The sequence below is a fragment of the Oncorhynchus masou genome, chromosome 12 (assembly GCF_036934945.1).
Source record: "Oncorhynchus masou masou isolate Uvic2021 chromosome 12, UVic_Omas_1.1, whole genome shotgun sequence".
NCBI lineage: Eukaryota > Metazoa > Chordata > Actinopteri > Salmoniformes > Salmonidae > Oncorhynchus > Oncorhynchus masou.
Genome location: NC_088223.1, coordinates 1366099 through 1393016, shown reverse-complemented (window position 1 = coordinate 1393016; position 26918 = coordinate 1366099). Strand labels below are relative to the sequence as shown.

General features: G+C 48.1%; 1 protein-coding gene across 2 annotated transcripts in view; it reads right to left on the bottom strand.

The window, feature by feature from the left end:
* rnf19a (ring finger protein 19A, RBR E3 ubiquitin protein ligase) overlaps positions 1-13672 on the bottom strand; it is a 43883-nt gene extending 30211 nt beyond the window's left edge. The window contains exons 1-3 of one of the 2 annotated variants that reach the window (XR_010456979.1): positions 12871-13575; positions 5885-6093; positions 5591-5735 (exon numbers count right to left, since the gene is read on the bottom strand). Coding sequence is in view for 1 of the 2 variants with exons in the window: in XM_064979448.1 (XP_064835520.1) it covers positions 5591-5735; positions 5885-6093; positions 12871-13463 (947 nt within the window). In the remaining variant the exon portion in view is untranslated. Of the gene's footprint in view, positions 1-5590; positions 5736-5884; positions 6094-12870 lie in introns of both variants that reach the window. The other variant, XM_064979448.1, reaches the window with a different exon arrangement.
* Between the last annotated feature and the right edge of the window lie 13246 nt (positions 13673-26918).

Here is a 26918-nt window from a genome sequence, read left to right as displayed (position 1 = left end):
ACATTACAACACCATCCTGACGGGCTGGGGGGGGGAGGACATTACAACACCATCCTGACGGGCTGGGGGGGGGGGGGAGGACATTACAACACCATCCTGACGGGCTGGGGGGGAGAGAGAGAGGACATTACAACACCATCCTGACGGGCTGGGGGGGGGGGAGGACATTACAACACCATCCTGACGGGCTGGGGGGGGAGAGGACGGCATTACAACACCATCCTGACGGACTGGGGGGGGAGAGGACATTACAACACCATCCTGACGGACTGGGGGGGGAGAGGACATTACAACACTATCCTGACGGGCTGGGGGGAGAGGACATTACAACACCATCCTGACGGACTGGGGGGGGAGAGGACATTACAACACCATCCTGACGGACTGGAGGGGGGGAGAGGACATTACAACACCATCCTGACGGACTGGGGGGGGGGAGAGGACATTACAACACCATCCTGACGGACTGGGGGGGGGGGGAGAGGACATTACAACACCATCCTGACGGACTGGGGGGGAGAGGACATTACAACACTATCCTGACGGGCTGGGGGGAGAGGACATTACAACACCATCCTGACGGACTGGGGGGGGAGAGGACGGCATTACAACACCATCCTGACGGACTGGGGGGGGAGAGGACATTACAACACCATCCTGACGGACTGGGGGGGGAGAGGACATTACAACACTATCCTGACGGGCTGGGGGGGGAGAGGACATTACAACACCATCCTGACGGACTGGGGGGGGGGGGGGAGGACATTACAACACCATCCTGATGGGCTGGGGGGGGAGAGGACATTACAACACCATCCTGACGGACTGGGGGGAGAGAGAGAGGACATTACAACACCATCCTGACGGGCTGGGGGGGGAGAGGACATTACAACACTATCCTGACGGGCTGGGGGGGGGGAGAGAGGACATTACAACACCATCCTGACGGGCTGGGGGGGGGGAGAGGACATTACAACACCATCCTGACGGGCTGGGGGGGGGGGGGGGGAGGACATTACAACACCATCCTGACGGACTGGGGGGGGAGAGGACATTACAACACTATCCTGACGGACTGGGGGGGGAGAGAGGACATTACAACACCATCCTGACGGGCTGGGGGGAGGACATTACAACACCATCCTGACGGGCTGGGGGGGAGAGAGGACATTACAACACCATCCTAACGGACTGGGGGGGGAGAGGACATTACAACACCATCCTGACGGACTGGGGGGGGGGGGGAGAGGACATTACAACACTATCCTGACGGGCTGGGGGGGGGGAGGACATTACAACACTATCCTGACGGGCTGGGGGGAGAGAGAGGACATTACAACACCATCCTGACGGGCTGGGGGGGAGAGAGAGAGAGGACATTACAACACCATCCTGACGGACTGGGGGGAGAGAGAGGACATTACAACACCATCCTGACGGGCTGGGGGGGGGGAGGACATTACAACACCATCCTGACGGGCTGGGGGGGGAGAGAGAGAGGACATTACAACACCATCCTGACGGGCTGGGGGGGGGGGAGGACATTACAACACCATCCTGACGGGCTGGGAGGACATTACAACACCATCCTGATGGGCTGGGGGGGAGAGAGGACATTACAACACCATCCTGACGGGCTGGGGGGAGGACATTACAACACCATCCTGACGGGCTGGGGGGGGGGGGAGGACATTACAACACCATCCTGATGGGCTGGGGGGAGGACATTACAACACCATCCTGACGGGCTGGGGGAGAGAGGACATTACAACACCATCCTGACGGGCTGGGGGGAGAGAGGACATTACAACACCATCCTGACGGGCTGGGGGGAGAGAGGACATTACAACACCATCCTGACGGGCTGGGGGGAGAGAGGACATTACAACACCATCCTGACGGGCTGGGGGGAGAGAGGACATTACAACACCATCCTGACGGGCTGGGGGGGGAGAGAGGACATTACAACACTATCCTGACGGGCTGGGGGGGAGAGAGAGGACATTACAACACCATCCTGACGGGCTGGGGGGGAGAGAGAGGACATTACAACACCATCCTGATGGGCTGGGGGGGGGAGAGAGGACATTACAACACCATCCTGACGGGCTGGGGGGGGGGGAGAGAGAGAGGACATTACAACACCATCCTGATGGGCTGGGGGGAGAGAGAGGACATTACAACACCATCCTGACGGGCTGGGGGGAGAGGACATTACAACACCATCCTGACGGGCTGGGGGGAGAGGACATTACAACACCATCCTGATGGGCCGGGGGGGGGAGAGAGAGGACATTACAACACTATCCTGACGGGCTGGGGGGGAGAGAGGACATTACAACACTATCCTGACGGGCTGGGGGGGGGAGAGAGGACATTACAACACTATCCTGACGGGCTGGGGGGGGAGAGAGGACATTACAACACCATCCTGACGGGCTGGGGGGGGGAGAGAGAGGACATTACAACACCATCCTGATGGGCTGGGGGGGGAGAGAGAGGACATTACAACACCATCCTGACGGGCTGGGGGGGAGAGAGAGAGGACATTACAACACCATCCTGATGGGCTGGGGGGGAGAGAGAGGACATTACAACACCATCCTGACGGGCTGGGGGGAGAGGACATTACAACACCATCCTGACGGGCTGGGGGGAGAGGACATTACAACACCATCCTGATGGGCCGGGGGGGGGAGAGAGGACATTACAACACTATCCTGACGGGCTGGGGGGGGGGGGAGAGAGGACATTACAACACTATCCTGACGGGCTGGGGGGGAGAGAGGACATTACAACACCATCCTGATGGGCTGGGGGGGGGAGAGAGAGGACATTACAACACCATCCTGACGGGCTGGGGGGGGAGAGAGAGGACATTACAACACCATCCTGATGGGCTGGGGGGGGGGAGGACATTACAACACCATCCTGACGGACTGGGGGGGGAGAGAGGACATTACAACACCATCCTGATGGGCTGGGGGGAGAGAGAGGACATTACAACACCATCCTGACGGGCTGGGGGAGGACATTACAACACCATCCTGATGGGCTGGGGGGGGAGAGAGGACATTACAACACCATCCTGATGGGCTGGGGGGGGGGGAGGACATTACAACACCATCCTGACGGGCTGGGGGGGAGAGAGAGGACATTACAACACCATCCTGACGGGCTGGGGGGGAGAGAGGACATTACAACACCATCCTGACGGGCTGGGGGGGGGGGAGAGAGAGAGGACATTACAACACCATCCTGACGGGCTGGGGGGGGGAGAGAGAGGACATTACAACACCATCCTGATGGGCTGGGGGGGGAGAGAGGACATTACAACACCATCCTGACGGGCTGGGGGGGGGGAGAGAGAGAGAGGACATTACAACACCATCCTGATGGGCTGGGGGGGGGGAGAGAGAGAGGACATTACAACACCATCCTGAAGGGCTGGGGGGGGGAGGACATTACAACACCATCCTGACGGGCTGGGGGGGGAGAGAGGACATTACAACACCATCCTGATGGGCTGGGGGGGGGGGGAGGACATTACAACACCATCCTGATGGGCTGGGGGGGGGGAGGACATTACAACACCATCCTGACGGGCTGGGGGGGGAGAGAGGACATTACAACACCATCCTGATGGGCTGGGGGAGAGAGGACATTACAACACCATCCTGACGGGCTGGGGGGAGAGAGAGGACATTACAACACCATCCTGATGGGCTGGGGGGGGGAGGACATTACAACACCATCCTGACGGACTGGGGGGAGAGAGGACATTACAACACCATCCTGACGGGCTGGGGGGGGGGGGGGAGGACATTACAACACCATCCTGACGGACTGGGGGGGGGGGGGGAGGACATTACAACACCATCCTGATGGGCTGGGGGGGGGAGAGAGAGGACATTACAACACCATCCTGACGGGCTGGGGGGGGGAGAGAGAGGACATTACAACACCATCCTGACGGGCTGGGGGGGGGGGGGGAGGACATTACAACACCATCCTGACGGGCTGGGGGGGAGAGAGAGGACATTACAACACCATCCTGACGGGCTGGGGGGAGAGAGAGAGGACATTACAACACCATCCTGATGGGCTGGGGGGGGGGGGGGAGGACATTACAACACCATCCTGATGGGCTGGGGGGGGGAGAGAGAGGACATTACAACACCATCCTGATGGGCTGGGGGGGGGAGAGAGAGAGGACATTACAACACCATCCTGACGGGCTGGGGGGGGAGAGAGGACATTACAACACCATCCTGACGGGCTGGGGGGGGAGAGAGGACATTACAACACCATCCTGACGGGCTGGGGGGGGGGGGGGGAGAGAGGACATTACAACACCATCCTGATGGGCTGGGGGGGAGAGAGAGGACATTACAACACCATCCTGACGGACTGGGGGGAGAGAGAGGACATTACAACACCATCCTGACGGGCTGGGGGGGGGAGGACATTACAACACCATCCTGACGGACTGGGGGGGGAGAGAGGACATTACAACACCATCCTGATGGGCTGGGGGGGGAGAGAGAGGACATTACAACACCATCCTGACGGGCTGGGGGGGGGGGGGGAGGACATTACAACACCATCCTGACGGACTGGGGGGGGGGAGGACATTACAACACCATCCTGATGGGCTGGGGGGAGAGAGGACATTACAACACCATCCTGATGGGCTGGGGGGGGGGGAGGACATTACAACACCATCCTGACGGGCTGGGGGGAGAGAGAGGACATTACAACACCATCCTGACGGGCTGGGGGGGAGAGAGAGGACATTACAACACCATCCTGACGGGCTGGGGGGGGGGGGGGGTTTTGTTACTTTACTTTCACTGTCAGAGCAGGTTAGAAAAGCAATGTGTGCAAACCAATCATATCCCTTCCCTCAATGAAAAAAGTAATGTGTTATAGACATATACATTAAAGAGCAGCTGCCTTTAAAAAGCAACAAATCTCTTTGAAAACAGCCCATGTGGCATCAATATGAGTCAGATAGTTATTCTAGGGCAAAAATGTACTACAAAGTGTAAATAGGATCCTTTGTCATAAAGTCTGTCTTGTCTAAAATGGAGTTTGGAACATCTGTGCGTCACACAATATGTAAATGAAGGTTGGTTCCATTTGTCCACTAACATGGGGAGAGCAGCTGCAGTGTTTGCTCTCGATCCAATAGACAGACCCACCCATCTTTGTTTCCGGAAGCCAACAGGTTGATAAATACTGCATCAAACACCTTAGTTAGATGTCAAACTTCTCAACTAAAACATCCGACAAAAATGTCCAACATTTATTACAGATGTCTTGAGTTAACTTGGACTCATTCTGGTAAAAAAAAAAATCTGTTTTTTCTAATGAGCAACAGAAAAGCATAGGTACCAATCAGCGTGTTTAGTGGTTCTAACATTGGTCATTTATCAAACGCTCTGATCCAAAGTGACTTAATTGAATGTAATGCCTATGAGGTAGGTAAAACAACCACATATCACAGGCATTACAAATGAAACTCAATCCGTACAGGCAAGACAAGTGTGAGAGTTAGTTGAAGACATGTTGTTTGTCAGCCCCTCACCTCAGGTAGTGCAGGTCAGAGATCTCCTTCATGCAGAGCCAGCAGAACTCACAGCCGCACACGGCGCAGGTCATGTGGTTACAGCTGCCGTCGTTCATCTTGATGATGTAAGCAGCGCAGCGTGGACACGGCTTGATGTCATCAGCTGGTGACGGTGAGAGAGAAGGAACGGACAGATCAGATTCATCCTCTGTGTGAACTGATAAGGGCTGTGAGGAGGTATGAGCCGTGAGGATGTATGAGCTGTGAGGACGTATGAGCTGTGAAGCGGTATGAGCCGTGAGTGAGTGTTACCTGCAGCACCACTCTCCTGGCTGTAGTTGAGAGATGAGGAACGGAAGGTGCGTAGCCTCAGGCTCTGGGCTCTCTGCTGCCGGGCGGCATCACACGTCTGGTTGGGGTGCCACAGCTGTTTACAGTGGTAACAGAACTCCGTGCCACACCCCTCACGTCCACACGTGATCTTAGGACAGCTGGCACACCCAAAGGCAATGACTGCATACCTGGGGAAAGGAAAACAAAAACGGTGGCCATTAGTCCCAGAGGTTTTGGTTAGAATCAGTACTGCAGAAGGACACCAGGGGCGATGGGGGGGGGAGGCTTTATTTGGCTCATCGCACTCTAGCGAATCCTTGTGGCGGGCAGGGCTGACCTCGGTCGTCAACGGTGTTTCCTCCGGCACATTGGTGCGGCTGGCTTGGGGTTAAGCAAGAGGGTGTTAATAAGCGCAGTTTAGCTGGTCATGTTACGGAAGACGCATGACTCGACCTTCACCTCCTAAGCCCGTTGGGGAATTGCAGCAATGCGACAAGATTGAAATTGGGGAGAAAAGGGGGGGGGTAAAAAATATATCGATCTGGCGAGGAGAAACACAGGTTTAACCCATTTACAGCCCCATCGGTCCCAAGACCCCAGCAAAAATAATCGCTTCATTTATGTGCGTATCAAGTAGAAGTCGACCGATTAATCGGAATGGCCGATTAATTAGGGCCGATTTTTTACACCTCTATTTTATCTTTAGGCAAGTCAGTTAACACATTCTTATTTTCAATGACGGCCTAGGAATGGGGCAGAAGGACAGATTTTTACCTTGTCAGCTCGGGGGATCCAAACTAGTCGAACGCTCTAATCACCTACCTCACGAGGATGCTGCCTGTTACACGAATGCAGTAAGCCAAGGTAAGTTGCTACCTAGCATTAAACTTATCTTATAAAAACAATCAACGACTGTCGTTGCTCCAATATGTACTTAAACATCAATGCCTCTCTTAAAATCAATACACAAGTATATATTTTTAAACCTGCATATTTAGCTCAAATAAATCCAGGTTGGCAGGCAATATTAACCAGGTGAAATTGTGTCAGTTCTCTTGCGTTCATTGCACGCAGAGTCAGGGTATATGCAACAGTTTGGGCCGCCTGGCTCTTTACAAACTAATTTTCCAGAATTGTATGGAATTATGACATAACATTGAAGGTTGTGCAATGTAACAGGAATATTTAGACTCATGGATGCCACCCGTTAGATAAAATACGGAACGGAATAAACGTTTTGTTTTCGGATTTGACCTAAGGCTCGTATTTGATAGAGCAGTCTGACTGAGGGGTGGTAGGCAGCAGCAGGCTCGTAATAGTCAAAGGTTTATGGTTTAGAGAGATAGTCGATGCGTTATAATACCTGTAATAACTTGCGGCTGAACTTGAAAGGGGTTCCTTCGTTATTTTATGTCTTCCATAGAGAATGTCTTGATCTACTTCCAATAAGGTCTGTGTTTCGTGCAGGTTCGGGTGCAGGCTTAAACCGCCCCGGCGTTTTGATACCTTATCCTAGTGAGATTTACAAGGGTAACGTTTGTCAAAATATTTTCATAAATCCACTCTACAAAAAAAAAATGATCTTCGCTTATATTTAGCCAATATTGATCAGTTTCCTTGTCCTATGGATATCTATACAGTTATAAAATTGGCAAGGTGGTGTAAGCCTACACGAAACACAGACCTTTTCTAAGTGAATCTAAAAATATCCTATGGAATAAATGAATGAAGGAACCGCTTTTCAGATGTTGCTAGAAGGTGTCATGGGAATTATGACTCGCACTTTGGTAGTCAATTCTTACCATGTCCATTATTGAAATAGGATTTCCTGCATATAGAAATTACAGTTTTGTTTTCAACATTCCTCACAGGTAACTTGAACTCTATTTTTATTCAAACAGTTGAGAGTATTTGTACCCTAAGCAGACTCTTCAGTATCATTGTCACGTCAGAGCTGTGTGTTTTACAGATGGCAGAGAAAAGCAGAGCACCAGTGTGGGACTATTACATGGAATTGGCACCAGGGAAAGCAAGGTGTCTTATTTGTGATAAAGATGTAAACATGGGGTCAGCAACGGCTAAATCAGAACATACCACAAACCCGTGGAATCACCTTAAGAACACCCATCCAGAAGCCCATATGTATTATATTAAGTTCAAATAAAAGTGTTCATTCAATATTGTTGCAATTGTCATTATTACAAAAATGTGTATAAAATATTCTGCATTTTAAAAATCGGCATCTGCTTTTTTGTCCTCCAATAATCGGTATCTGCGTTGAAAAATCATAAATCGGTCGACCTCCAGTATCAAGTGTTTTATTTCCTTTACAGGACAACCAGGAAAAGTAGAACTGTGTTGGAATATTGCTGAGGGGACTAAAATAGCCAAATCCACTAATTTCAAGGATGTGTCCACATACTTTTGTGTAACTTTATATTTTTATCGTCTTTCTACCTCAAAATCAATGTAACGTGGTTAACCTTAAATCATCTTTTACATTTGAATAAAATTCAAACAGAGAACCCAGAGATCATGGGAAAAGACTGCACTTGACCATTTCACTTGAATCATTCCCATGGTGAATCACTAGCTACACTATGAAACCACACACTATTGAATCATTCCCATGGTGAATCACTAGCTACACTATGACACCACACACTATTGAATCATTCCCATGGTGAATGACGAGCTACACTATGAAACTACACGATATTGAATTATTCCCATGGTGAATGGCGAGCTACACTTTGTAACTACACGATATTGCAGAGACTATTTTAATGTTATTTAACTAAGCAAGACAGTTAAGAACACTTTCTTATTTACAATGACAGCCTACCTATTACCAGCCGCAATTGATATGGTGAAAACAATGTGTGTGGAGACAGAGGGACAGAAACTCACACATTTACATTTACATTTAAGTCATTTAGCAGACGCTCTTATCCAGAGCGACTTACAAATTGGTGAATTCACCTTCTGACATCCAGTGGAACAGCCACTTTACAATAGTTCACACCAATACCTTTGTCAGAAAACACAAAGAATGTATGCTATTGCTAGCAATCAAGAGAAAACGGACTGAACGACTCAAACTCCCCAGATTATGCTCTCCAAATGGACGTTAGCTGTGAGGGCCAAGATGACCATGCATTGACTTTTGTTGGCTAAACATGCTATTCATGAGGACATATTGTTCTGTCTCACGATTCGGGAGCATGAAATGGCACAGGGGATGATTAGGCCTCTGCACTAGTTATGAATGTGTTTCTTTCTGCTATATGGACACGTTGGATGATACACCGAGAACAACTGGCAGCAAAAGAGCTGAGCACAGAACTCAGAAACTGCAGCAGGGAATTTCCTGTTCACAAAACTATGGAGATATGGGATCTTCAAAGTTTGTGGTCATACGCAGATCCTTAAAAACACAAGTGCTGCTGGGATAAAGAAAACTAGTATAGAACAATAGGAGAGAAATGGGATCAGAGCATGACCATGTTCTATATCACCCCGAGGCTTGGTGGTTATCCAGGGGAGTGGTGGAAAGATGTTTCACAACATGGGCCAACATCACTGTGGAGCGCTTTCGACACCTTGTAGAGTCCATCCCCAGACGATTTGAGGCTGTTCTGAGGGCAAAAGGGGGTGCAACTCAATATTAGGAACTTGTTCCTAATGTTTTGTACACTCAGTGTAAATCTGTCACTCTCATTGAAAGCCAGTCTAAGAAGTGGAGAATCTGTTCTATCAATGAGAATGACATTTCCACTTCTTAGACTGGCTTTCAATGAGAATGACAGATCTACACTAAGTGTACAAAACATTAGGAACAAGTTCCTAATATTGAGTTGCACCCCTTTTGCCCTCAGAACAGTCTCAAATCGTCTGGGGATGGACTCTACAAGGTGTCGAAAGCGCTCCACAGCGATGCTGGCTCATGTTGACTCCAACGTTTCCCCACAGCTCTGTTAAGTAGACTGGATGTCCTTTGGGTGGTGGACCATTCTTGAAACACAGAGGAAACCTAAGCGTAAAAAAATCCAGCAGCATTGACACACCGGTGCACCTACTACCATAACCCATTCAAAAGGCACTTAAATCTTTTGTCTTCCCCATTCACCCACTGAATGACACACATACGCAATCCAAGTCTACATTTTCTCTAGGCTTACAAATCCTTTAACTTGTCTCCTCACCTTCATCAACACTGATTTGAGTGGATTTAACAAGTAACATCAATAAGGGATCATAGCCGTCACCTGGTCAGTCTACGCCATGGAAAGACTCCCATTTCTAGGTGAATTTGGTCGGGTTGTCTGAAAAGGTACACATTACAGCTGTAAGACATTGTCTTGAATCTAGGTTGTGCCTTCAGATTCTCTCAATGACTTCTCAAACTCCCAACACCGGCCTGGTCTGTTTCACAGCCATTCTGGGAAGTCTGGCGATGTTGTGCCTCTGGGTTTAAAAACTCAGTGATAACATGGGAGTAGCATGCGACAGGATAGGGCTGGGCAGGCAGGACACTAATATTATCCAGTGTTGCACTTCTGAAATACAAAAATACATTTTACCACTGGAGCTTAATATCACACAAACTCAGAAACACAACCTATTTTTCAAAAAACTTTCACCTGTTGATCTGGTTACTCGGTACACCTGGCCTACCGTTGGGACAATGATTTATCAATGACCCAGCTCAGTTAATCCCTACCATTGTGTCGCTGAGTCATCATAATGCTTCAGCAAATTTACATTATACCAGTGGCGTTGGTAGACACAATGTAAGTAACCTCTTATGTCCCTCTAACTGCCCTGAATGCCTCTACTGATCCTACAGCTATTGTATACAGTAACCATGTGCCTATGAACCAGATTTATACTGATAGCACTGAGGCGGTGTGCCCTAGTAGGAAGTCCACTGTGTGCACCTCACTCTGCACTAACATCAATAACATGAGAATATCTACTTCTGCTATGAAAACAAGCAAGCATCCCAGAAAAGTTGTTAAAACATGTACCTTGACTGGCTCTCATCAGGCTGCCCACTCAAGAAAAACCTTCAAACTGCAACCAGTGCCTGCAACCTGGTTCAGGTTATCAGTCAACCTACCAGGGTAGTTACAAACAGCACAGGAAGGGAATCATCAACATGTATTGATCACATCTTTACTAATGCTGCAGAAACCTGCTGTAAAGCAGTATCCAGATCCATCGGATGTAGTGATCACAATATAGTAGCCATATCTAGGAAAACCACAGTTCCAAAGGCTGGGCCTAATATAGTGTATAAGAGGTCAGGCTGGGCCTAATATAGTGTATAAGAGGTCAGGCTGGGCCTAATATAGTGTATAAGAGGTCAGGCTGGGCCTAATATAGTGTATAAGAGGTCAGGCTGGGCCTAATATAGTGTATAAGAGGTCAGGCTGGGCCTAATATAGTGTATAAGAGGACAGGCTGGGCCTAATATAGTGTATAAGAGGACAGGCTGGGCCTAATATAGTGTATAAGAGGTCAGGCTGGGCCTAATATAGTGTATAAGAGGTCAGGCTGGGCCTAATATAGTGTATAAGAGGTCAGGCTGGGCCTAATATAGTGTATAAGAGGTCAGGCTGGGCCTAATATAGTGTATAAGAGGTCAGGCTGGGCCTAATATAGTGTATAAGAGGTCAGGCTGGGCCTAATATAGTGTATAAGAGGTCAGGCTGGGCCTAATATAGTGTATAAGAGGTCAGGCTGGGCCTAATATAGTGTATAAGAGGTCAGGCTGGGCCTAATATAGTGTATAAGAGGTCAGGCTGGGCCTAATATAGTGTATAAGAGGACAGGCTGGGCCTAATATAGTGTATAAGAGGTCATACAATAAGTTTCGTAGTGATTCATATGTTGATGAAAGAATATCTGTTGGTCCGTGGTGTAATGAGCAACCAGACGTTACAACTTCACAGTTATGTAATTGCTTATCCCAGTTACTAATAAACAGTTACTAATAAACAGTAACTAATAAACAGTTACTAATAAACATGCACCCAAGAAGAAACTCCACTGTGAAACAAAGATAAGTGACAACGAAATATAGTAAAAAGCTTTGGAGCATCTTCAATTCAACAATCAGATTCATCACAAAAACGATGGATATTTCTACTTTAAAGAAGTTTTCTTTAGAAAACTTAGGCATGACATGCCAGCAACAAACGCTGACACTACACATTCAAGTATATCTGACCAAATTATGCAAGAATTGTAATTTTCAATTCCGTAAAGTGAGTGTGGAAGAGGTGAAATATTATTGTTCTTTATTAACAATGACAAGCCACCGGGGTCTGACAACTTGGATGGAAAATGACTGAGGATAATAGAGGACGATATTGCCACTATTCGCCATATCTTCAATTTCATCCTTTTAGAAAGTGTGTGCCCTCAGAACTGGAGGGAAGCTAAAGTCCTTCCACTACCTAAGAATAGTAAAGCCCCCTTTACGCGCTCAAATAGTCGACCAATCAGCCTGTTACCAACCCTTAGTAAACTTCTGGAAAAAATGGTTTGATCAGATGCAATGCTATTTTACAGTAATTAAAATTGACAGACTTTCAGCACGCTTATAGGGAAGGACATTCAATGTGGATAAAGAGTTACCTGTCTAACAGAACACAGAGGGTGTTCTATAATGGAAGCCTCTCCAACATAATCAGGAATTCCCCAGGGCAGCTGTCTAGGCCCCTTACCTTTTTCAATCTTTACTAAAGACATGCCACTGGGCTAACAATAATATACATGTCAATCTCTCCTTGCTCAAAGTAGAGGAGAGATTGACTTCATCATATATAACCGTTTTAATTTTGCCGGACCCCAGGAAGAGTAGCTGCTGCTGCCTTGGCATAATAAATAGAAATACAAATGAACCGTAATGACTGATAATGAACTCTGCCTATTGCCGTGAGGTGTGTGTCTCTTACCCGCAGTCAGGGGCGGGGCACCAGCGGCAGTCCGGGTCGGCCACCAGCCATCGTCTCAACATGAACTCCTCGTACTTCTCCATGAGGGGCTGGTCTCCCAGGATGATGCGGATGTCGTGGGGGTTGAACCGCTCAGAGCACTCTGGACAGCTGATGTTGACGCGCGACTCACTGATCTCTATACGTAAGTACTGGCGCAGGCAATCAGCACAGGAGCGGTGGTGGCAGGTCATGATGTCCGGGAAACGGTCTCTGGCGTGGCGGAGGAGACAGAGAGGACACTCCAGGAACTCAGAGGAGGAAGAGGCCACAACGGGGGCGGAGAGTGTCGAGGTCTTGTCTCCATGACACATCTCTGAATGGATGCTCTCCACGCTGGCGATCCCGTCCACACCGCCACCCTGTAAGTCCTGTGATTTCCTCTTGGGGTCTCGATCCCCACGGTGGCGCCGGCTGAACAGCGAGCGCAGGGAGAGGCGTCTCTTCTTGGGGGCCTTCCTGACAGAGGGCAGGCTGATGGAGGAGGCTGCTGAGTGAAGGTCCCTCTCAGACCCAGAACCCCCCCGATCCCCCCTCAGCTGCTGCAGGCTCATCTCCCCACCAGAGGAGGCTCCTCCTCCACCAGGCAGGGGGGCATCCACAGGGAGAGAGGGGGATGGTGAGAGGGGCTGGGGGGACAGGGTGTTAAGGAGCAGGCGCAGGCTGGTAAGACATGGTGGTGGTCTCTGGTGGCGGCCTGGGCCTGCTCTCCAGGTCTGGTCTCGTATGGCCCACAGGGCTGGATCTGTTCTGGACACCACACACTACCTGGAGGGAGAGAAGGAGTGAGTCAGTGACTGAACACAGAAACAGGGTCAGAGACAGACGTTTTGGTCAAGGGAAGTGTTCTAACTGTTTCAGTTAGAGAAGACATTTCCTCATTTAGTACAGAGAACATGTGCAACATTGGAAAAATTCCTCAACAGTTTACTAATATCAATAGATACTATCTAATGTGTGGTCAGAGAAGGGTTCTGGGACATAGGCTAGTTAATGTCATGGAACATTTAAGTGGGTGCTGAAAAAGATATACAGTAAGGAGTATTGGAACACTGAAACAAGACAATTATACTACTTCCTGGTGAAACAACATAACACGTGTGTTGGGTTCATCAAAGAGCAAGTCAAAGGTGCAGTACCAGTAATCACATCAAGACAGAACACACCCCATTGGAGATAGGGAACACACCCCATTGGAGATAGGGAACACACCCCATTGGAGATAGGGAACACACCCCATTGGAGATAGGGAACACACCCCATTGGAGATAGGGAACACACCCCATTGGAGATAGGGAACACACCCCATTGGAGATAGGGAACACACCCCATTGGAGATAGGGAACACACCCCATTGGAGATAGGGAACACACCCCATTGGAGATAGGGAACACACCCCATTGGAGATAGGGAACACACCCCATTGGAGATAGGGAACACACCCCATTGGAGATAGGGAACACACCCCATTGGAGATAGGGAACACACCCCATTGGAGATAGGGAACACACCCCATTGGAGATAGGGAACACACCCCATTGGAGATAGGGAACACACCCCATTGGAGATAGGGAACACACCCCATTGGAGATAGGGAACACACCCCATTGGAGATAGGGAACACACCCCATTGGAGATAGGGAACACACCCCATTGGAGATAGGGAACACACCCCATTGGAGATAGGGAACACACCCCATTGGAGATAGGGAACACACCCCATTGGAGATAGGGAACACACCCCATTGGAGATAGGGAACACACCCCATTGGAGATAGGGAACACACCCCATTGGAGATAGGGAACACACCCCATTGGAGATAGGGAACACACCCCATTGGAGATAGGGAACACACCCCATTGGAGATAGGGAACACACCCCATTGGAGATAGGGAACACACCCCATTGGAGATAGGGAACACACCCCATTGGAGATAGGGAACACACCCCATTGGAGATAGGGAACACACCCCATTGGAGATAGGGAACACACCCCATTGGAGATAGGGAACACACCCCATTGGAGATAGGGAACACACCCCATTGGAGATAGGGAACACACCCCATTGGAGATAGGGAACACACCCCATTGGAGATAGGGAACACACCCCATTGGAGATAGGGAACACACCCCATTGGAGATAGGGAACACACCCCATTGGAGATACAGAACACACCCCATTGGAGATACAGAACACACCCCATTGGAGATACAGAACACACCCCATTGGAGATACAGAACACACCCCATTGGAGATACAGAACACACCCCATTGGAGATACAGAACACACCCCATTGGAGATACAGAACACACCCCATTGGAGATACAGAACACACCCCATTGGAGATACAGAACACACCCCATTGGAGATACAGAACACACCCCATTGGAGATACAGAACACACCCCATTGTAGATACAGAACACACCCCATTGGAGATACAGAACACACCCCATTGGAGATACAGAACACACCCCATTGGAGATACAGAACACACCCCATTGGAGATACAGAACACACCCCATTGGAGATACAGAACACACCCCATTGGAGATACAGAACACACCCCATTGGAGATACAGAACACACCCCATTGGAGATACAGAACACCCCATTGGAGATACAGAACACCCCATTGGAGATACGGAACACCCCATATTGGCGATACGGAACACCCCATTGGAGACAACTATCTCTGCAACACTCCACCAAACAGGCCTTTATGGTAGAGTGGCCAGACAGAAGCCACTCCTCGCTAAAAGGCACATGACAGTCCACTTGGAGTTTGCCAAAAGCCACCTAAAGACTCCCAGACCATGAGAAACAAGATTCTCTGGTCTGATGAAACCAAGACTGAACTCTTTGGCCTGAATGCAGTGTCAGGTCTGGAGGAAACCTGGCAACATCCCTATGGTGAAGTATGGTGGTGGCAGCATCACGTCTGGAGGAAACCTGGCAGCATCCCTATGGTGAAGCATGGCGTTGGCTGCATCATGCTTTGGGGGTGTTTTTCAGCTGCAGGGACTGGGAGACTAGTCACGATCGAGGGAAAGATGAAGCAAAGTACAGAGATCGTTGATGAAACCTGCTCCAGAGTTCTCAGAACCTCAGATGGGTGAAGGTTCACCTTCCAACAGGACAACGACCCTAAGCACACAGCCAACGCAAAGCAGAAGTGTCTTCGAGACAAGCCTCAATGAGTGGCTCAGCCAGAGCCCAGACTTGAACTCGATCGAACACCTATGGAGACCTAAAATAGCTGTGCAGCAACGCTTTCCATTCAACCTGAGAGCTTGAGAGGATCTGCAGAGAAGAATGGGAGAAACTCTACAAATACAGGTATGCCAAGTTTTTAGCATCACAACCAAGAAGACTCAAGACTGTAAAAGGCTGCCAAAGGTGCATCAACAAAGTTCTGAGTAAAGGGTCTGACTACTTCTGTAAATACAATCAGTTTATATTTTTATTTTTTTATAAATTAGCAAAAACATTTGAACCTTTTTTGCTTTGTCATTCGGGGGTATTGTGTGTATATTGAAGAGGAAAATAAATATTTAATACATTTTAGAATAAGGCTGTAACGTAACAATGTGGAAAAACTGAAGGGGTCTGAATACTTTCCAAATGTATTATATGTTGGCTTATGTAATGTATAGAACTGACATGATCCCCTACTCTACATTGTTGAGAAAATCAATTCTGTAAAGTAGGCCTAGCTACATTTCATTCAGTAATGTTACACCCTCCTGAACAGGCCCCAGGTCAGGGCCTGGCTATTGGTCGGAGGTAGCGTCCCAGTGCCATTGGTCGGGGGTAGCGTCCCAGTGCCATTGGTCGGGGGTAGCGTCCCAGTGCCATTGGTCGGGGGTAGAGGAAACCTGGCACCCTCTGTACGGTGAAGCATGGTGGTGGCAGCATCATGCCGTGGGGATGTTTTTCAGCGGCAGTGACTGGTAGACTAGTCAGGATCGAGGGAAAGACGGAGACAAGTACAGAGAGATCCTTGATGAAAAGTGCTCTGGAGCTCTCAGGACCTCAGACTGGGGTGAAGGTTCACCTTCCAACAGGACAACAACCGTAAGCACACAGCCACTCCTGCATTGTCATGGCTATCGGACAAGTCTCTGAATGTCCTTGAGGCCCTGCCAGAGCCCGGTCTTGAACCCGAACGAACAATATGGAGAGACCTGAAAATAGCTGTGCAACGGCGCTCCCCATCCAGCCTGACAGAGCTTGAGAGGATCTGTAGAGAAGAATGGGATAAACTCCCCAAATACAGGTGTGCCAAGCATGTACTATAATACCCAGGAAGATTACTTATGTAAAGGTGATACATTTTTTTATTTGTAATAAATTAGCAAATATTTCTAAAAACCTGTTTTTGCTTTGTCATTATGGGGTATTGGGTGTAGATTTAAGAGAAAAAAAATGATTTAATAAATGTTAGAATAAAGCTGTAACGTAACAAAGCAAAACAAGTCAATCAAATCAAATGTATTTATATACCCCTTCTTACATCAGCTGATATCTCAAAGTGCTGTACAGAAACACAGCCTAACAGCAAACAATGCAGGTGTAGAAGCACAGTGGCTAGGAAAAACTCCCTAGAAAGTCCAAAACCTAGGAAGAGAGCCTGGTTCCTCTCTAGGTATGTGGGGTGGCCAGTCCTCTTCTGGCTGTGCCAGGTGGAGATTATAACAGAACATGGCCAAGATGTTCAAATGTTCATAAATGACCAGCATGGTCAAATAATAATAATCACAGTAGTTGTCGAGGGTGCAGCAAGTCAGTACCTCAGGAGTAAAAGTTGGCTTTTCATAGCCGACCCCCCCCCCCCACACACACACACACACACACAGGGAGCGCCCCCCACAGTTTGGAACCACTGATTTAAAGTGCAATCGTGTGTTCTTTCTCAAGTACATTGCCATGATTGTCAGCTATGTAGCTGCTCTGGTGCTAGGCGATATGGCCTAAAACTCATACATTGGTTCTTCCTTTAAAAGTTGCGTCATACTGCAGCACAGAATGCGGGCTGCCGCAGAATTCTATGGCACGTTATTTAAGTGTCAGCCATTGTTGCCATTAATGGTAGTTAGTGCTAGTTTGCCCACCAGAGGGCATCTTTGAGAAGCTAAGTTACTGAAATTATATAGGCCTAAAGCTCCAAGACCCAAGCGGAGCCTTGAATTGAACAGACTATATGGGATTGAGTTTTAGAAATGTAGCTTCATTCATTTCAACATTATGGTTTTTCTCTTCCAGGAGAAACAAAAACGTGAGTATAGTGCAGAATAATCCTTACATTTCCACATAAACATCTGATTGACTTATAAACACCAGTCCCTATGCTGTGTCATTCAGTGACATTTATTCCCATAGTAATTCCTTATGGATCCATCCAGATGTTAGACAACATTTGGTGGGCTATGCAAAAGAGATGGGAGAAGTGACATGCCTCGCAAACATCCATTGATACTGTACATTTAAAGTCCCTAAAGTTGGCAAAGGAGTCCATTGTCCTGTTGAATGCCCATCAAGGACATGTTTGCAGAGTTCAAACACTTGTGAATGCATCCAGCTGTATATAACTACTGTAAATAAAAAAACACAGCATCTACAGTGGTACAAGTATATTATTGAATTCAACTTTTTTTTTTTAAACGTTTTAAAATATATCGTGTTTATAATGCTACTGCCTACAGTACATAGTAAACATGGTAAAGTACTTAATTCCTTACATAAGGGAGAGCAGGCCATGTCCAGACTTTCTCAGTGACCTCAAGTACTCATTAACTCTGTCTTTAACGCTTTTTCAGGTTGAATCAGTCACGAGTGAGACTCATGTATACTGTGATCGCTCATCTTTGTTGTTGTGAGTTGTAGGGGAAGGGGCTTGGGAGAAAGAGGTGAAGCGAGAGGTTTCACTCTCACCAAAAATGGTCTAAAATAAGCCCAATGCATTTCTATGCGTTTATTTTGACCCCAAGCTTGTCGCCTGCCTTCCCTCCTTCGGGACAAGACTCCCACTGTTAGGGGGAGACATGAGCATCTCATTTTATTCAGATCTCTGGTGTAATTGGGAAGGTACACATAAGGAGTGAAGGAGACAAAACCAAAAAGACATGAGAACAAGTAGACCAACGCTCATAATAGAACCTTGATTGTTACAGACATTTGGAATTTCACACAACAGCATTAATTCGATATATCACATCGTCTCTAAACTGCTCTACTGATAATCTCAGTACGTCCTCCCTGGGATGATAATCTCAGTACGTCCTCCCCGGGATGATAATCTCAGTACGTCCTCCCGGGGATGATAATCTCAGTACGTCCTCCCTGGGATGATAATCTCAGTACGTCCTCCCCGGGATGATAATCTCAGTACGTCCTCCCTGGGATGATAATCTCAGTACGTCCTCCCCGGGATGATAATCTCAGTACGTCCTCCCCGGGATGATAATCTCAGTACGTCCTACCCGGGATGATAATCTCAGTACGTCCTCCCGGGATGATAATCTCAGTACGTCCTCCCCGGGATGATAATCTCAGTACGTCCTCCCGGGATGATAATCTCAGTACGTCCTCCCGGGATGATAATCTCAGTACGTCCTCCCGGGATGATAATCTCAGTACGTCCTCCCGGGATGATAATCTCAGTACGTCCTCCCGGGATGATAATCTCAGTACGTCCTCCCCGGGATGATAATCTCAGTACGTCCTCCCAGGGATGATAATCTCAGTACGTCCTCCCGGGATGATAATCTCAGTACGTCCTCCCCGGGATGATAATCTCAGTACGTCCTCCCCGGGATGATAATCTCAGTACGTCCTCCCTGGGATGATAATCTCAGTACGTCCTCCCTGGGATGATAATCTCAGTACGTCCTCCCTGGGATGATAATCTCAGTACGTCCTCCCTGGGATGATAATCTATTGCTGGCGTCGGGGAATGCCAACCCCCCCCCCCCCCAGACAAACGCCTTTGTTCACCGTTCCACGGGCAATACTCAGCATATCATAAGGTCCTAAATAATGGCCAAGTCTACCTCTCTCGACTGAATCGCTTGGTAGTAACAAACAAGTCTTCCAACACCTATCAAAAACTGCTAAACTACCCTCCTGTTTCCCGGGCCCGACACTCCCGAGCCAGCCTCTACCCCGGGCCCGACACTCCCGAGCCAGCCTCTACCCCGGGCCCGACACTCCCGAGCCAGCCTCTACCCCGGGCCCGACACTCCCGAGCCAGCCTCTACCCCGGGCCCGACACCCCCGAGCCAGCCTCGCTCGACACCCCCGAGCCAGCCTCGCCCGACACTCCCGAGCCAGCCTCGCCCCCGGGCCCGACACTCCCGAGCCAGCCTCGCCCCCGGGCCATGATAGTCCCGAGCCAGCCTCGCCCCCGGGCCTGACACTCCCGAGCCAGCCTCGACCCTGGGCTCCTGATACCCAAAGGAATGAAAAGCAGTGGATGGCCCCATCGTCAAATCATCACCATCGCCACAGTGGGTGACTGCTATGGTCCCATAATTTCTCTCGAGTTTACAAGCTCCAAGATTAACTTTGACTGCCCAAAAATATCCAAGTCACTATACACGATCCCAGACTCTGCTTTTGGCATGCAAGCTGTTTTAATTAGTTCCCAGCATCCAGTGCAAGAGAGAGAGGTACATTCACTACCGAACTGCATCTAATAAAAACGAAAACAGCCTAAACCCAACAGTCAGAACATGTTACGTTTTTTTCAAACTGTCAATCACACTCAAGTAATCTGAGACCCACGAGCTAAGCCCAAGGGACTACTAAGGGGGAGGGGGGTTCTTGAACATTTGCTGTGTCATTCCAAAAAGTGATCAAATTCAACATCTTCTCACAGACTCCAACCTTGACGTCCACTGCCTTTCAGAGACATGGCTCCATAAAAACTATACATCTGCTGCTTTGTGCCTGGCTACAATGTCGTCAGGAGAGACCGGATGGAAGGAAGAGGGGGTCTGCCCGGCTACAATGTTTTCAGGAGAGACCGGATGGAAGGAAGAGGGGGTCTGCCCGGCTACAATGTTTTCAGGAGAGACCGGATGGAAGGAAGAGGGGGTCTGCCCGGCTACAATGTTTTCAGGAGAGACCGGATGGAAGGAAGAGGGGGTCTGCCCGGCTACAATGTTTTCAGGAGAGACCGGATGGAAGGAAGAGGGGGTCTGCCCGGCTACAATGTTTTCAGGAGAGACCGGATGGAAGGAAGAGGGGGTCTGCCCGGCTACAATGTCGTCAGGAGAGACCGGATGGAAGGAAGAGGGGGTCTGCCCGGCTACAATGTCGTCAGGAGAGACCGGATGGAAGGAAGAGGGGGTCTGCCCGGCTACAATGTTTTCAGGAGAGACCGGATGGAAGGAAGAGGGGGTCTGCCCGGCTACAATGTTTTCAGGAGAGACCGGATGGAAGGAAGAGGGGGTCTGCCCGGCTACAATGTTTTCAGGAGAGACCGGATGGAAGGAAGAGGGGTCTGCCCGGCTACAATGTTTTCAGGAGAGACCGGATGGAAGGAAGAGGGGGTCTGCCCGGCTACAATGTTTTCAGGAGAGACCGGATGGAAGGAAGAGGGGTCTGCCCGGCTACAATGTTTTCAGGAGAGACCGGATGGAAGGAAGAGGGGGTCTGCCCGGCTACAATGTTTTCAGGAGAGACCGGATGGAAGGAAGAGGGGGTCTGCCCGGCTACAATGTTTTCAGGAGAGACCGGATGGAACGAAGAGGGGGTCTGCCCGGCTACAATGTTTTCAGGAGAGACCGGATGGAAGGAAGAGGAGGGGGTTTGATTATTTACATTAAAGAACATATCCGATGTAAACAAATTGAGCGGCCGTGATAATGAACTAGAAGGTATTGGCCTAAAGAATCCACTGTCTCCTCAAATGCCTAATAGCCTTCAGGAATGTACAGACCCATTTACACCAAAACACTGTTTTTGACCAGTTTAATTAAGGGAATGTCATTTCAGGACATTGTTCATCTTAAAATGGGAGATTTTAACACGAATTATGAAGACAAGTGTTGTAGGAAAATCCTAAAACGGATCATAAATACCTTTGACCTCACAGCTCATAAAAAGGCCAACCTGGGTGGCTTGTCTTACGGACAGAACCCCTCCACTCGTTTCTTGGGCACAGCATCAGTGAATGACACTCAACAGGTTCATCACCATAAGGGAGGTTTCTGAGTCAGAGGTGAACAAGATGATTAGCGCTCTAATGAACTAAAGCCAAAGATGTTTGGACTGGACTCTACCTTAGGGGGGGGTTCCAAGGGTCTGGAGGTCAACCATAAGAACACCCATCTTTAAATCTTCTACACGCAATGCAGTTTTGCTTCAGAACAAACCACTCCACAGAAATGTACAACTACTTTCTTCTGGAAAACGTGAAGTCCAAGATGGAGCAATGTTACAAGGGTCTCAGTGACTCATGTTTCCATCTCAATGTAAGAAGAAGTAAAAAACAGTCTGTATGTTCTTCACAAAGAGGACAACTGATGCTACTGAACCAGATGTCTATGAGTCAGGGGAGAAGAACAGTCTGTATGTTCTTCACAAAGAGGACAACCGATGCTACTGAACCAGATGTCGAAACCCTAGACCGACTCCAATCTGCATACCGCCCCAACAGATCCACAGATGATGCAATCTCTACTGCACTTCACACTGCCCTTTCCCACCTGGACAAAAGCAACACCTGTGTGAGAATGCTGTTAATTTACTACAGCTCAGCGTTCAACACCATAGTGCCCTCAAAGCTTATCACTAAACTAAGGACTCTGGGACTAAACACCTCCTCCAGCAACTGGATCCTGGACTTTCTGGCGAGCCGTCTCCCCAGGTGGTAAGGGTAGGTAACAATACATATTCCATGCTGATCCTCAACACAGGGCCCCTCAGGGATGTGTGCTCAGTCCCCTCCAGTACTCCCTGTTCACTCATGACTGCATGGCCAGGCACAACTCCAACACCATCATTAAATTTGCCGACGACACAACAGAGGTAGGCCTGATCATCGACGAGACAGCCTAGAGGGAGGAGGTCAGAGACCTGGCCTGGTGCTGCTAGGACAACAACCTCTCCCTCAACGTGATCAAGACAAAGGAGCTGATCGTGGACTACAGGAAAAGGAGGACCGAGCACGCCCCCATTCTCATCGACGGGGCTGTAGTGGAGCAGGTTGAGAGCTTCAAGTTCCTTGGTGTCCGCATCACCAACAAGCCATCATGGTCCAAACACACCAAGACAGTCATGAAGAGGGCATGACAAAGCCTATTCCCCCTCAGGAGACTGAAAAGATTTGGCATGTGTCCTCGGACCCTCAATAGGTTCTACAGATGCACCATAGCATGACTGGTTGCATCTGTCTGGTATGGCAACTGCTCGGCCTCCGACTGCAAGGCACTACAGGGTAGTGTGAACGGCCCAGTACATCACTGGGGCAAAGCTTCCTGACATCCAGTACCTCTATACCAGGCGGTGTCAGAGGAAAGCCCTACAAATTGTCAAGGACTCCAGCCACCCTAGTCATAGAATTCACACTGCTACCGCATGGCAAGCGGAACCGGAGCGCAAAGTCTAGGTCCAAGAGGCCTCTTAACAGATTCTACCCCCAAGCTATAAGACTCCTGAACAGCTAATAAATTGGTTATTTGCACCGCCCCTCCCTCTTTTACACTACTGCTACTCTGTTTATTATCTATGCATAGTCACTAACTCTACCCAGATGTACATATTACCTCAATTACCTTGACTAACCTGCGCCTCCACACATTGACTCTGACCCCCTGTATATAGCCATGCTAATGTTATTTTACCGCTGATGTTTAATCATTTCTTTTAAAAAACAACTATTTTTCTTAAAACTGCATTGTTGGTTACGGGCATGAGGTCCTAAGCATTTCACTGTAAGGTCTACTACACCTTTTGTATTCAGCATTTCACTGTAAGGTCTACTACACCTTTTGTATTCAGCATTTCACTGTGAGGTCTACACCAGCTGTATTCAGCATTTCACTGTAAGGTCTACTACACCTGTTGTATTCGGCATTTCACTGTAAATCAAATCAAATTTATTTATATAGCCCTTCGTACATCAGCTGATATTGCTGTACAGAAACCCAACCTAAAACCCCAAACAGCAAGCAATGCAGGTGTAGAAGCACGGTCTACGACACCTGATATTCGGCATTTCACTGTAAGGTCTACTACACCTGTTGTATTCAGCATTTCTCTGTAAGGTCTACTACAACTGTTGTATTCAGCATTTCTCTGTAAGGTCTACTACAACTGTTGTATTCAGCATTACTCTTTTGTATTCAGCATTTCTCTGTAAGGTCTACTACACCTGTTATATTCAGCATTTCACTGAGGTCTACTACACCAGCTGTATTCAGCATTTCACTGTGAGGTGAATACCTGTTGTATTCAGCATTTCACAGTAAGGTCTACACCTGCTGTATTCAGCATTTCACTGTGAGGTGAATACCCGTTGTATTCAGCATTTCACTGTAAGGTCTACTACACCCGTTGTATTCAGCATTTCACTGAGGTCTACTACACCAGCTGTATTCAGCATTTCACTGTGAGGTGAATAACTGTTGTATTCAGCATTTCACTGTGAGGTGAATAATTGTTGTATTCAGCATTTCACTGTGAGGTGAATACCTGTTGTATTCAGCATTTCACAGTAAGGTCGACACCTGCTGTATTTGGCGCATGTGACAAATAAGATTTGATTTGACTAGTTGGGCCGAAGCTTGCTGTACCAACATTAAAACCCATTCAGTGCATCTACAAACAGGCTCTCAAAGTGCTTGATAGAAAGCCCAATAGACACTGTTAAATCCTCAGAAAGCATGAGCTCCTATATTGGGAAAATCTTGTGCAATACGGCGACATGTCTTGTATTCGGCAGGAAACCTGGCAGGTAGGAGCACTGAGCCAGTAACCGAAAGGTTGCTGGATTGAATCCCTTAGCTGACTAGGTAAAAATCTGTCATTCTGGCAGTAAACCTACTGTTCCCAGGCGCCGAAGACGTGGATGAATACATTCAGTTGTACAACTGACTAGGTATCCCCCTTTCCATATCCTAAATAGCCTGGCTACCCTCCACTTAATATTTTAAAATCAACCAGAAATCCCAAACCCACTGCGGCAGATCCACAAGGTCTGCCATGAGAGGTAACTGTATAGTTCCCTTAAGGAAAAGCACCTTTAGTAAATCCGCTTTCTCTGTGAGAGCTTCCCGTGTCTGGAATACACTGCACCACATATCACACTTTCACAAAATACACGAAGACATGGCTAAAGGTCAATCAGATTTGTGAACATAATCCCTAGCTGTGTACTGCCGCTTTCCATGTTGTCTGTTGATTGTTTAGTGTGTAAACGGTTATTGTTTTAATAACCTGCTGAGGGACTGCAGTTGAAAATTACCCGGCTCGCTAGACCTTTTACTGTAAAGTTGATTAATGTGCACTGTCCCTGTAAACATAAACGCAATAAAGTAAATCAAATTGCTAGCTAGCTAATAGCTACAATAACACAAATAAGCCAAACATGAACATTGGCTCGCAAATAGAAAGCAAGCTAGTTAGCTAAAAATGGTAATTGATCAGACCTCCGGGTAAAATTAAAATATGTTGGGTAGTTAGCTAGTCAGATGCCAACATCATTGTCTAGTTTGCTAGTAAACTGTCTGAAATGTATTTTGTACAATTTGCTCGCTAGCTAACGTCAACTAAATTGCTTTCTGTATAACGTTACAATTTATAAAGTAGTCAAAAGGACAGTCGCTTCATATTTGCAAGCAAATATAACTAGCCTATTCGCTATCTAATTTTAAACTATTTCAAACATTTGGGGGGGGGGGGGGTGTTTTCATGTTAGCTAGTTAGTCATCCAGATGGCTAACAGTAGCTAGCGAGCTACAGCCAACACTTCGGGGAAGTCGAAACTCATCGGGCGGTTTTTACCAAAGAAATGTTCCTGGTATGAAAACAGAAGCTTAGCGAAGTTATCTAAGCAGGAGAATCGAGTTTAGTAACATATTACAGAACAAAACGAATAACTAAATTAATAGGTTAAATTGAAAGCGTATTATCTTTCCTAAGCTAACTAGTTAGCTTGCAGGCCGTCGTTGCATTGATTTAGGAAGCTACTTCATTCCGACTTACCGTTTCAAAAACAAAGATCCACCTCACGGTTTGTCCCGTAAAGGGGGGGGGGAAATGGAACTACAACGATTCACCGATGTCACTTCAGTATAAAAGTGGATTGATCACAAAATGGCATTTGTGTTCTTCGTTGTAACGGGTTACTTTTCCGTTCAAGACTTCTGCCCTTCCCATTGGAAACACCGGCCGACCGGTTCCTTGTGGATGGATTCAAACGATCACTACGGAATCTCGCGAGGACACGTACACAGTTGTTCAAGTCTTTGGACAGGCCCTTGTGGTACAGGCAAAAGTTGCATTGTGGTCACGGACCAGGCTGCCCCATCAAGAAAACATTAAGTGAAACCTTTTCAGGAAACATTACAGTTCAATGTGTCTCCTTAAAGAAGGAAACACTACACGGCTCAATATGCCTCCTAAAGCTGGGCTCCCAAGTGGCCCAGCAGTCTAAGGCACTGCATTTCAGTGACACAGCCTGGTTCAATTCCAGGCTGTGTCACATTGAGTCGTCCGGGTTAGGGAGTGGCCGGGGTAGGCTGTCATTGTTAATATGATTTTCTTCTGAACTGACTTGCCTAGTTAAATAAAGCAATGTGTCATGACTGGCTGGGCCAAGTTACCGTGGACCACAAACCTACAGAGAGATCTCTCACACCAGAGGGGAAGAGATGGAGATGGGGGGTTTTATGACACCTCACACCCATTTTAAATCTAAGGCAGCAGACAATATTCCTTTGTCCTCTCACTATGGAGAACGGGGCTCAGAACATTAACATGCAATACATTGACTTTGG